Source organism: Panthera uncia (genome assembly GCF_023721935.1).
Source record: "Panthera uncia isolate 11264 chromosome A1 unlocalized genomic scaffold, Puncia_PCG_1.0 HiC_scaffold_17, whole genome shotgun sequence".
NCBI classification, from domain to species: Eukaryota; Metazoa; Chordata; class Mammalia; order Carnivora; family Felidae; genus Panthera; species Panthera uncia.
In genome coordinates this window covers 95,158,254-95,171,737 of record NW_026057577.1, presented here as the reverse complement: position 1 = coordinate 95,171,737, position 13,484 = coordinate 95,158,254, and the positions used below count along the sequence as shown (strand labels likewise).

Genomic DNA, 13,484 nt, shown 5'->3' with positions numbered 1-13,484 from the left:
AGCCACTGCTCTGGGTCTGCTAATCCATCCAGTATGTTCCCGAGTTCAAGAAGATCAAGAAGCTAATGCCCAATAGGGCATCCCCACCTCCACCCCCACAAGCCCTACTCCTTGTCAAGAGACACACGTTCACTGTTTGTCTTGATCAGGTATTGCAGTGGACAAGAACGGACTCATGTACTTTGTTGATGCCACCATGATCCGGAAGGTTGACCAGAATGGAATCATCTCCACTTTGCTGGGCTCCAATGACCTCACTGCTGTCCGGCCACTGAGCTGTGACTCCAGCATGGATGTGGCCCAGGTGGGATTTACTGCTCATCACTGTGCCACACCTGGTTCATGGCCTGAAGTTCTCACCTGCAGCCTGTTTGGGTTGAAAGTGGAATGGGAGGAAGAGCTATAGATACAGATTACAGGGTGGTTTGTAGAAGGCTTGAGATGAACTAGGCAGCAAAATGGAATGAGAAATGTTAGACAAGAATGAGAGAGAGAGCAAGAGAGAAAGGAAAGGGGGAGGGTGGGATTCAGCTCAAAAAGTGGAGCTAGTGACACACTCCAGCCGTGGCAGATTACAGGGTAGGAGTTACTGTGTAATTACCTCTCTTCCCCATCATTATTGCAGGTTTGAGAATGTACTATACAGTGTTATATGTCAATCAGAACTTCACTGTTAATCTAAAATGATTGCATCCTCACTATATAAACCTTTACTTTGTGAAGTAGTAACTAGAGCAGAGCCCTCTACAATATTCTTCCAAGTGATATTCCTTTAGTATGAGTTCTTATGGGGGCAGAGAACAGTGGCTCACTTAAATGGACAGCAGGAGAAAATGATGTTTATTACATGGATCCTCAAACAACCTGGAATATATGCTTGCCCTTCCTATGAGGGCCTTTTCAACCTTCAATCAACCTCATTAATTTCAGCTCAAATTCCACAACAAACTGAAAACTTGCCACAGAGATTTTCATTTCAGTTTTGCAGAGAAGGTCCAGTTCATTTCTTCAAGTGAATGCCCAAGTTGTAGTTCACTAGCCAGCCTGTGCATTGGCTGCCCTTGGGTCAGGGCCATCTTCCAAACAGCATGGCTTCTTTTGTGTATGAGATAAAAGTTCCACCTCTATATGAACATAGCCTCCTTAAGCCTATGGCTGGATGAGCAGAGGATAGAAGGAATTACTTTAGCCCCTTGTGCAGTGAATTATTTGTCCAACTATATATGACTCTGACCCTGGTCCAATCATCTGGGGCTGAGAAGAACATCAAGAGTAGAGCTGGTGACCTCCTCTAGCTATAGCAGATGATATAATAGATGTTTGTTACTTGGCCTCTTTTTCATTGTGTACACTCGACATTGGCAATGGGCAAGTGGTTTGATGATGGGTACTTCTTATACAGTGTGGTTAAAAAAGTTTTTTTCACCAGTTGCATAAAACCAGTATAAGTGCCCTACAGTTCAATGTTGGGCATGTTAGAGGCTGCTCTTTAATGCCGTGTCATCCACAGGTTCGCCTGGAGTGGCCAACAGACCTTGCTGTCAACCCCATGGACAACTCCTTGTATGTTCTTGAGAACAACGTCATCCTTCGAATCACTGAGAATCACCAAGTCAGCATCATTGCAGGACGCCCCATGCATTGCCAGGTTCCTGGAATTGACTACTCACTCAGCAAACTAGCCATTCACTCCGCTCTGGAATCAGCCAGTGCCATTGCTATTTCTCACACTGGGGTCCTCTATATCACTGAGACAGATGAGAAGAAGATTAATCGTCTACGCCAGGTAACAACAAATGGGGAGATCTGCCTCTTAGCTGGGGCAGCCTCAGACTGTGACTGCAAAAATGATGTCAATTGCAACTGCTACTCAGGAGACGATGCCTATGCGACTGATGCCATCTTGAATTCCCCATCATCCTTAGCTGTAGCTCCAGATGGTACCATCTACATCGCAGATCTTGGAAATATTCGGATTAGGGCGGTCAGCAAAAACAAGCCTGTTCTTAATGCTTTCAACCAGTATGAGGCTGCATCCCCCGGAGAACAGGAGTTGTATGTTTTCAACGCTGATGGCATCCACCAGTACACCGTGAGCCTGGTGACAGGGGAGTACTTGTACAATTTCACATATAGTGCTGACAATGATGTCACCGAATTGATTGACAATAATGGGAATTCCCTAAAGATCCGTCGGGACAGTAGTGGCATGCCCCGCCACCTGCTCATGCCTGACAACCAGATCATCACCCTCACCGTGGGCACCAATGGAGGTCTCAAAGTCGTGTCCACACAGAATCTGGAGCTTGGCCTCATGACCTACGATGGGAACACTGGCCTCCTAGCCACCAAGAGTGATGAAACAGGATGGACAACTTTCTATGAGTAAGTACATTCGTAAAGCATTTCTTAAAATTACCCTACCCTAGCTTGCAGCAGGATTGATTGTCCATGTAGATTTTAGAATTGTTTAGTCACATTGTCTCCCTAACTTTAATGTCAACTTGTCTCCTCAAGATATTCATGTCCCATCTCCCTGACTTCTAAGTGATTTGCACTGTTCAGTCTCTGATATTGAACATCAGAGAACATCCTAACAAGAGCTCCAATTCCTATTGCCTGCTTGCCCCTCCAATTTCAGGATATTGGACATGCACAGCACCTGGGAGAGCAAGTGTTCATTAACTTTGCTGATTATTCATGTTTGCCATGGGTGCGGAAATTAGAATCTAAAAGGCAAGATCCTGGTGGGACTCCTGTAATTTGCCAGTAGGTCCAACAACACACTTGATTGCACAGACAGGTAGATAAACGCTGAATTTCCTCTTTAGCAGAAGCAGATCAATACAGATAAAGTGCTAGGTATATTAAAAGATGTGAGAGCTGGTCATATTTCCCCTAACAATTATCTCATACTTAATAGTCGCACTGTTTGTTTTGCCAAAAAGCTGTTTTCCATCACTCCTGCAGGCAGCGCTTGGTCATACTGCCTGCTGCTGCAGGTATTAACCAGTGGGATGCTGGTTGGGGAAAATTTCTAAGGCGTGATTCCCCCAGTCACCACTAAGACTGGTATGGAATTTATAAGTATCTGGCTCTCCTTGATAGTGAAGCTTACTTGTATTTGGAGTCCTTGTTTGCTTTCTGTCTAGGTGTTGCTGCTGGCCGAGAACTTAGTAAGTTGGGTAGGGGTTGTCGGCAGAGGGAATGGGGTACAAGAGAGAGAACAGAAGACCCTATTGTTGATCCACTTCTAGATTCAGGAATGTTCACTTCCAGTTGGTACTCAAATGGGTTTGGGAGCATGCAAAGGAAGCTGTTGCCACCTGCTGGAAATTTACTGCATTGTAGAATTGCTTTTCCTTGCTCTCTTTTTTTCTTTGGGCAAAGCTGTCTTTCTCAGATTTCTGAAGCATCCTAGCATCCTCCAGGGCACTGGGACTTGATCAAACTTTACCAGCCAGTGACACTGTCCCTAAGGCACCATCTTAGTGCCATCTGTAACTCTCACACCAAGTTACGTTAAAGCTATACTGTAACCCAAACACCTCATAGATTTTCACCTTCCTTTCTAGCAGTTCTACCTAAAGACCAATGCTTTTCAGAGACAATATGTTGTCTGACCTGATTGAGGACAAACCAATGTCACGCTCAGAAGGCCAGTCTGAATTAGGCCTGACTTAGAGACTATAATAAAGAAGTTCAGCCTCAGGTACATCTTTAGACGTTAGCTCTAACTGGGACAGTATTTTCCAGGAAGGGTCCCTAGTTTAATAAAAATATGGGCAGTACGCTTTTTAAAAGTGTTCACAAGTTACATGGAAACTGCATGATTTTTTCTCTTTTGGAGAGCTGCTTTTTCATAGTGTAGGTAAATCCTATAATCAAATTGTCCATTATAGGGGTTCAAATGCATGAGGTTTTCCTGTTCCTCCTAAAATGATGGTGAACTTTTTTTGTTTCATGGTACTTTTACATATGGTCATCTGGAGAAGAGTAGCCTGTATCCCTGAAAGGCACAGGACCATACTTAAAATTATAACCACTCTTACACACATACACACACTCTCTCTCCCTTATTTTAATCCTTACCACTTGTTACCATCTGACATACTCTGTCCATCATGTACACATCATGGAGACAGAGATTCTCATCTATTTTGCTTCTAGTCATGCCCCCAGTGCCATGTATAATGCCTGGCATATAGTAGGCACTCAGTAAATACTTGAATAAATGAGTCAAAAGCAACCTTCAGCCCCACACAGGCCAAGGCTGTAGTAGTTCCCTTGAATGGCCTTGAGATCCCATTACAGGAATTCATAGCACCTTGAAACTATGTGTAGACTTATTTGCAAAAAGACCTAAATCTGAAGATACTCCCTGGGCAAGTAAGCATGGTTGTAGGAAACTTACTCTTCTTTGAAAATTAGAACATGTTTTTCTTCCTGTGACCCCTGAGATCCTGGCCTCAGCCCCAAACCTCTGTTCCTCTGTGTAGAATCTCCAGTTTCTACCACTTCTCTCATAAGCACCATTGTATGTGTCCAGGTACATTGGAATTCGATCTTTGCCTGGATCCCAGACCACGAACTCTTCATACAGTCCCTGCTTGACTGTGGGACTTGAAGATATTGTCTGTTGTCGAGAACTCCATTAGGCACCCCATATGCAAACCCTTAGAAGTGTTTTATTTTCTTATTGAGGTAAAATTGATATATATTAGTTCCAAGTGTACAACATGATTTGATGTTTGTATATATTATGAAATAATCACCACAGTAAGTCTAATTAACATCTATCACTATAGAGTTATGAAAACTTTTCTTGTGATGAGAACTTCTAAGATTTATTCTCTTAGCAATTTTCAAATATGCAGTACAGTGCTATTACCTATCACCATGCCATACATTATATCCTCATATTTTTTTTAATGTTTGTTTATTTTTGAGAAAGAGCAGGGGAAAGGGAGAGAGAGAGGATCCAAAGCAGGCTCTGTGCTGACAGCAGAGAGCCCAATGCAGGGGTCGAACTCATGAACCGTGAGATCATGACCTGAGCTGAAGTCAGACACTTCACTGAGTCACCCAAGTGTCCCTACATCCTCATATTTATTTTATATCTAGAAATTTATACCTTTTGACCCCTTTCACTCATCCCCCATTTCTGGTAACCACCACCATGTTCTCTGTGTCTATGAGTTCAGGGTTTTTTAAAGATTCCACATATAAGATCATGTGGTATTTGTCTCTAACTTAGTTCACTTAGCATAATGCCCTCAAGGTCCATCCATGTTGTCATAAATTGCAAGATTTCATTCTTTTTATGGCTGAGTGTATATATATATATATATACCACATCTTCTTTATCCATTCATCCACTGATGAACACTTAGGTTTTTCCATATCTAGACTATTGTAAATAATGCTGCAATGAACATGGGCTGCATATATCTTTTTGAGTTTGGATAGATACCTAAAGTGGAATTGCTGGATTATATGGTAATTTTTTTTTTTTTTTGAGGAACCACCATATTGTTTTCTATACTGGCTGCACCAATTTACATTCCTACCACCAAGGCACAAGGGTTCCCTTTTCTCCATATCCTCGCCAACACTTACTTCTTTTTGATAAAAGACATTCTAATAGGTGTGAGGTAATATCTTATTATGGTTTTGATTTGCATTTCCCATTGCTTAGTGGTGTTGAGCACCTTTTCATGTACCTGTTGGCCATCCATGTGTTATCTTTGGGAAAATGTCCATTCAGATCCTCTGTATACTTTTTAATCAGGTTGTTTGCTCTTGAATTGTATGAGTTTTTTATATTTTTTGGATATTAAAACTTTACCAGATATATGATCTGCAAATATTTTCTCCCATTCTGTAGGTTGCCTTTTCATTTTGTTGGTTTCCTTTACTATGCAGCTTTTTAATTTGATGCAGTCCCACATCTTTTTTGCTTTTGTTTCCTTTGCTTTGGGTGTCAAATCAAAAAATTGCCAAGACTGATATCAAGGAGCTTACCACCTGTTTTCTTCTAGTTTAATGGTTTTTATCCTTTTGAGTTAATTTCTGTGTATGGAGTAAGATAATGGCCCATTTTCATTATTTTGCATGTGGCTGTCCAGTTTCCCCAACACCATTTATTAAAGAAACGGTCCTTTCCCCATTGTATATTCTTAGCTCCTTTATGGTAAACTAATTGAGCATATAGTGTGTGTTTATTTCTGGACTCTCTATTTTGCTCTATTGATCTGTGTATCTGTTTTTATGCTCATAAAAACTGATTACTGTTTTGATTACGATAGCTCTGTAATTTAGTTTGAAATCAGGGAGCATGATGCTTCCAGCTTTGTTTCTTTCTCTCAACATTGCTTTTGTGGTTCCATACAAACTTTAGGACTATCTGTTCTATTTCTCTGAATAATTCCATTGGAATTTTGTTAGGGATTGCATTGATTATTCCAGTCCATGAACAATGGACTATCTTTCATCAATGTCTTATAGCTTTTAGTATAAGAGGTCTTTTATGCCCTTTGTTAATTTTTTTCCTAGCTTTTTTATTCTTTTTGATCCAATTGTAAATGGGATTGACTTTCTGCTAGTTCGTTCTTAGTGTATAGAAACACAATGGTATTCTTCAACTTTACTGAATTTATTGGTTCTAAGTTTTTAGGTTAAGTCATCATCTGCAAATAATGACAGTTTTACTTCTTATTTGGATGCATTTCATTTTCTTAGTTGTCCTGTCGTGTTCCTGATCTTAGAGGGAAAGATTTCAGTTTCCCACCAGTGGGTATGATGTTGTATGTGGAGCCGTCATATATGACCTTTGAGGTACATTCCCTCTATACCCACTTTGTTGAGAGTTTTTGTCATTAATGGGTGTTGGATTTTGTCAGATGCTTTTTATGCATCTGTTGAGCCATCCTTGCATCCCTGGAATACATCTATCAATGTACTATTGAATATGATTTTCTGTATTTGATTTAAATATGAATATGTTGGAGTATCTATATTCATCTGAGATATTCATTTTCTTTTTGTGTGGTGCCCCTATCTTGGTAGCAGGGTAATGCTGGCCTCATAAAATGAGTTTGGAATAGTTCCTTCAAGAGTTTGAGAAGGATTTCTATCAATAAGTTTTTCAATGTTTGGTAGCATTCACCAGTGAAGCCATCTGGCCCTGTAGTTTTGTTTGTTGGAACGCTTTTGATTACTGATTGAAACTCCTTGGTAGTAATCTGTTACGATCTTTTGTATTTCTGTCATATCAGTTGTAACACCTCTGATTTTTGAGAACTCTTGTCTTTTAAGGTTGGTCAATTTTATCTTTTAAAAAAACCAACTCTTAGGCATTTACTATTTCATTTAAATACCTTTTGTTTCTAATCAGAAAACCTAACAGTCAGGCATATTGGTTAGAAATAATTCCTAAAATAGGGGAACATACAAACACAGGTAGAAAAACCACCCTTAATGTTGTGATGTCTATATTTTAAGACAATTTCTTCTATATATACTCATTATACTATCAGTGGAATATATTTTTATACTCCACTCAATAATATACATTTTTTTTTCATTCCAATAGATAGAAATCACTGTCATCAATTTTTGTGGCTTTATAGGTAGCTATCTACCTAATCATTTAACAAATTTGTCACTATTAGTAAATAACATCTTTGAGAGGCAGTTTCTTTAATAGATAAGAAGACAAAAGGGAGTCCCTTTGACCTGGAGGGCCTGACTCCCATCTGTGTCTATAGTGGTCCAGTTAGTTTAATATCTGTACCACCTATTGCCTACTGCCCTGGGCAAGTGATGAGGGTAGAGCCAAACGCTGGGCCCTTCATTCAAAGCTCTTCCCTCCCTTTGTCCAACTGGCCACCCAGCTTAATGTGGTTCTGTTCTCTGCCTTCAAACATCCCGGGAAGCAAAAATTTCTTATCGTGTTTTCTCAAATCACTTACTGTCTTTCTGAAGCCATTTTCCATCCATATTTGCTTCCGTAGTTCTAAGCAACAAAGCCAGATAGGCCATAATGGTTCTGTTCATATGCTGTACAAGCTTCAGTCTCCATCACTGAGAACTTACCACCTTTGTCCCCAGTCCAGAGGGAGTCACACCTAAAGGTTAAGCAAACTACCTTATTTCCTCTACCTTCCTCCCCTCTCTGGTAACAGATATCTCTAGTAACAGATATCATCTGGGAAAGCTCAAAGGCCTCTATGCTCAGACCTTAAAAAGAGTCTCTTACTTGGGCATATGGAAGGTCCAGCTTTCTGATTACAATGAAACTTTCAGAGTGGGAAAATGTTCCACCAAGTGGAATAGCAAGGCTTTTTGCTAAAGGAGGCAGAAAAAACAATTCCACAGTTCAAGAAAAAAGTAAAGATGACATACAGATAAAGGAGAAGGGCCCAATTTCAGGCAACTTTCTAGCAGCAGAACTTGATCACTGGTATACGTAGACTTGGGTGAAGTCAAGTAATTCATTGGGAAAACTGTCTAAGAAGGCTGCTTGGGGAGCTGTGGTTAGTTTGGGACTATAAAACCAGAGAAAGGGTTATAGGCAGCCAGACCTGCTGTGCTTGAGCCAAGTCCTGGAGGTGATATTTGGCCTAGGTTGACTGTCCAGAGGACTTTGAGGTGGCAAGTGAGATGAAATTGTATGAGCATAGATGGTCTCCAATGCCAGGTCTTGCTGATTGTGACAAGGAGCCTCTGTGTGATACACTACCCAGCCATTCTACCTTCCAACCTCTCTCTCTGGCTTTGTGAAGTTCTGAGTAGTGGGAAAGCCTTCAGCTCGAGTAACTGTGCTTCCAACCAGTGTGTCTGTGCACTGTGTCCATTCCAGCTATGACCACGAAGGCCGCCTGACCAATGTGACACGCCCCACGGGGGTGGTGACCAGTCTGCACCGGGAAATGGAGAAATCCATCACCATTGACATTGAGAACTCCAACCGTGATGATGATGTCACTGTCATTACCAATCTGTCTTCAGTGGAGGCCTCCTACACGGTGGTACAAGGTAAGCCCCTGCCCACTAAACTCACCCACAGACCCCAGGCAAGCCTGGGAGGACCTCCAGAACCGTGGAACACCTATTACCTTGCTATTTTACTCAAGTGTCCACAGAAAACAAATTCTACAAGAGGTCAGTCTTGTAGAAAATGACTTAATCAGATTCAGAAGAATGTCATCTATACTAAACGAAATGTCCAGGAATTTAGGAATGTCTACATACTTATCTGAAAATGTCAGTTGTCATACCCACTTGCTCTTACCTCTCCATCATCAGCACTCCCCACTAATCCAACACACAGAGTTAGCTTCTCAAAGGCTATTTATCCTCTTGGGTTCACCTCTTCCTTTTTTGGCTCCATTCTGGTGCCACTTGTTTGTTGAGTTGATTGTCCTGGAACCAAAGCCTTTGGCAATCTCTTGCCAAGACTGGGATCACAAAGGTTTCTGACCACCCCATAGTTACTATTGCTGTTTGACATGACACAAATTCCAGGACAAGCACAAGAGCTGGCAAGAAAAGGAATTGTGCAGATTAATTTTTCTTTTAATTAAGATATAATGTCAGTGGGCTAGCCCGTTGTCAGAGGATAAAAGTGTCCTCTCAGTAGATAAATGGTGACATTTCTGCACTATTATCCCACGACAGAGCCTGTTTCAATGACTCTATTTCTGCTCTGCCAGATGATTAATGATGTAGATTCTGTCTTTCTGCATGATGGCTGCAGTTGCAGGAGTGACAGATACACATTTGCTCACAATCCCAAAAGTCAGCATCTCAGAGGCCAGCCCAGCTGGACTCCTTTGCCCAAATAATCAGGAAGAAACGTATCTGTAAAAGGAGTTTTGGACTCACATTTCCTTCCTGGAACTTTTTGATAAGGAAAAGGTCAGAAGTCTGATTGACTAGTGTAGATTCTCTTTGGGGAGATAAACGCATGTTATCAGCACCCCCTAGCTCAGTCTACCTTAAGCTGTTTGAATCTCTCAGAGTTCTGTTAAGTAAAGGTGGCATCATAGTGGAGTCAGCAGCAGAAGCATGAGGGGCAAGAAGGTTGCTTTTTTTCTTCTGATCTGATCTGTAGCTAGACCATCAACTTCAGGGTAGATGGTAGGCAAAAGGGGGGGGGGAAATTAAGTCATTTTTTTTTTTTACCATTTAAAACATAGATTAGGGATTTGATTGACACAAATTGTGTAGGCAATAGACATCTTTAAAGGTACTATTAATAGTATTCAGTGAGTAAAAGAAAAATATCACAGCATAATTATTTCTGGAGTGCCACATATTAATAATGTTTTTCTTTCCATGGATCAGTAGCATCTCTGCTACTCACCTTAACATTGTATGGGTGCTAATTGAAGGCAGCCTTAGACTGACAGCTGCAAAGTACCATGGAAACCTATAAAAATAGGGGTTCTGTTCTCTTATGACTAACAGAGTGGATAATTTCTTTCCATATCCCCACCCCCACTTACATTTCTCCAGATCAAGTGCGGAACAGCTACCAGCTCTGTAATAACGGTACCCTGAGGGTGATGTATGCCAATGGAATGGGTGTCAGCTTCCACAGTGAGCCCCATGTCCTAGCAGGTACCATCACCCCCACCATTGGGCGCTGCAACATCTCCCTGCCCATGGAGAATGGCCTAAATTCCATTGAGTGGCGCCTAAGAAAGGAACAGATTAAAGGCAAAGTCACCATCTTTGGCAGGAAGCTCCGGGTAAGTGATTCCACCCTATCTGTCACCACAAAGTGGTAGGGGATACACACCCTTTGCTCAGGAGCTGAGCAAATTTCCTAGGTCCCAAGCCTCCATTACTCCTTTCTTCCCTGGAAAAGACAAAGTCTTTCCCTCAGAAGATGCCCAGTCCCTTTGGGAAAACCTCTCCATTGCCTAGGAGAAAACAAGGTGGGGATTTACCTTATGCTCTAGCTAGAAATAACTTCAGTCTTCTTGTCACACTTGCCATCTTCTTCCTCAACTTTCACTCTTTGGCCAATTTGACAAACGACTTAGCACCGAGTGCCAGTGCCTACTGTGTGCTGAGGAGTTTGATGAATACTGAAAGAACACAAATTTTATAATGTACTCTTTACACTCAAGGAGTTAACAGTCCAGTAGAATATATAGATGCGGGATAATCCAATGGGATAAGTGAGAGGAACATCCAGGGCCTGATGGAATCGCAGAGCAGGAGAGATTGCCCAGCCTAAGGTGATAAGGGGAGGCTTCCCAAGAGGAAATAACAAGCTAACCAAGCAGAAAGTTTTAACAAACCATAGCTTCCCCAGACTAGGCAACTGACCCCAAAGTTACTTCTTTTAAAAACAAAGACACAATACTCATTGAGGATTCCATGAGGCAAGCAGTATGTTAAGTGCTTTACTTATTTTCAACAACCGCATGGGGATAGTTATCCCTGTTTTTCAGATAAAGAAACACAGGCTCTGGGAGCTACATAACCCGTCCAAAGGCACCATGGCTAGAAAATGGCAAAGCCAGGACTCAGTCCCAGTTCCATATTTGTGTCTGGCTCACTAGCCAGTATTCTTAACCACCAAGCCCCATAGCTTCCTGTTTAAATTCATAGTCATCCAGATAATCGGGGTCCTGCCCTACTCACTCATCTGACTGATTTTTAACATCATGCTAACCTCTTTCCCCATGGTGGGGTGGGTTGGGGGGCCAGGGATCCCAGGTCAGGCACTGGAGATCTATACGACACACCAAGCCTACCCTCCTGCAGCTTACAGTCAGGGATGGGGGAAAGGGACAAGAAGGGCAGATAGTGAATACAGTGATAAATAACTAAAATAATTATGATTAAGATAAGCACTAGGAAGACAGTAAACAATGGAAAAGAGTAGAAGTGTCACCATCAGCATAACTTTTGCCTGTTATTGGATTGAAATCCACCGGCCCAGGTTACCTCCCTGCAGAGCCAGGCCACTGCATATTAAGATTCTGCTTTCATCTAGCTGGAGTTTCATTGTTCACATTAGGTTATCAGCAGTCTCCCATGTTTTCCTTCCAGTGCTGGTATCTGCAAAGTTGCAAACGGCACTATCTTCCCAAAGACAAAAAATGAAATGAGATTAGTAGCTAAATCCTTAATGACTGGATTTCAGGCCTGTGTAATTGATTTTTGATATGCTGTACTGTAGAAGTTGATTATAAGTAGTAATCGTGCCTTTTCTCTGATAAATCAGTTATGCTTTTTGACTAAGTTTTCCAAATAAAGATAAATGTGGCCCTAAAATAAAATGGCTATAATCCCAACACTGAATATTAAAAATCTTAATAATGGTACTTGTGGTAATTAGCAGAAGTTAGGCACGCAAATCTTATAACTGAATTTCTGCCAGGTTTAGATTTGCTGGCATCATGTTTATGCAAATCAAAACACAGCTTTATCTATCAACACCTCAACATTTAATTGTCTGGTGTTAGTTCCTGTAACAATAATCACATATCCATTTAGCTCTCTTAAATGAAAATCACTATGAGATTATAACAGGTTGAGTGGACTGAAAATGTAATTTGAAAATGAGGGAGAAAGCCTGGAATTTATTTGCATCTCATTTATTTTAATTCAATTCATAAATTGTTTAGTGAATGAAATAAAAGCAACTCCTAGAAATTGCAGGAGAGCAAAGCAATTGCAAGAAGGTGTAAAGGAAAGGTGAGGCAGGATGTGGATCAAGAGAACTGGGGAGTGTCCTTTTTGTCAGATTCTTTATGAGCCCAGGGCAGGGAAGTTTGCAGCCCCTGAACCACAGGTACATGTTGGCCCCCACAAGGCAAGCAGTTTCTTCTCTCCTCTGGCCTGACATTTCTTTTCACTCTGTCTTGACTTCCATCGTCAAATGGACTCTTAGAGGAGAACATTACATTTTATAGCTGTAATTGTTTTCCTGTGTATAACTAACACATTTTTTTTAATTTTCTCCTTGATTTAAGTCTCCTCTGCATTTGGGCTGCAAATTAAACCAATATTATAAATTCTTTTAAAAAGATGTGGGCTAAGTGCCAACTATATGCCAAGCACTATGGAGGTGAGAGAGAGAAAACTAAATCCTCACCAGTAAAGAGCTTGCAATCTAGTAGAGAGGCCAATGTAAACAGTGTGGTGTAAGCTGTAACAAAGGCAGTGTCATAAGGAACACTGGATAGTTCGTTGTGTCAGGAGGGGATGAGATGAGGCCAGATAATAAATAAGCCCTGAAATCTCAAGAGCTTACCACATCACCTTCCACATAAGGCAGGCAGCTTGACCTAGTGATGATTCACGGCATTTGCTGTCTTGTGACCCCGCCACAGTAAGCAAATGACCTCTCAGGTTGCTCTGGAAGGAACGAGGGGCTGAATGAGCAGAGATGGGCATGGTGTACATCACTTCCACCCACCCTAGTGAGAACGTTTCCACTGAACTGCACAGAAGCCTAG

General features: G+C 41.4%; 1 protein-coding gene across 1 annotated transcript in view; it reads left to right on the top strand.

Annotated features, from left to right (window-relative positions):
* The window catches only part of TENM2 (teneurin transmembrane protein 2), a gene marked incomplete at its 5' end in the record, with an annotated part of 375,214 nt that overhangs the window by 319,552 nt on the left and 42,178 nt on the right, over positions 1 to 13,484 (top strand). Inside the window, 4 exons of the mRNA XM_049648903.1 lie at positions 150 to 304; positions 1,511 to 2,385; positions 8,864 to 9,039; positions 10,522 to 10,757. Coding sequence (XP_049504860.1) covers positions 150 to 304; positions 1,511 to 2,385; positions 8,864 to 9,039; positions 10,522 to 10,757 — 1,442 coding nt within the window. The remainder of the gene's footprint in view (positions 1 to 149; positions 305 to 1,510; positions 2,386 to 8,863; positions 9,040 to 10,521; positions 10,758 to 13,484) is intronic.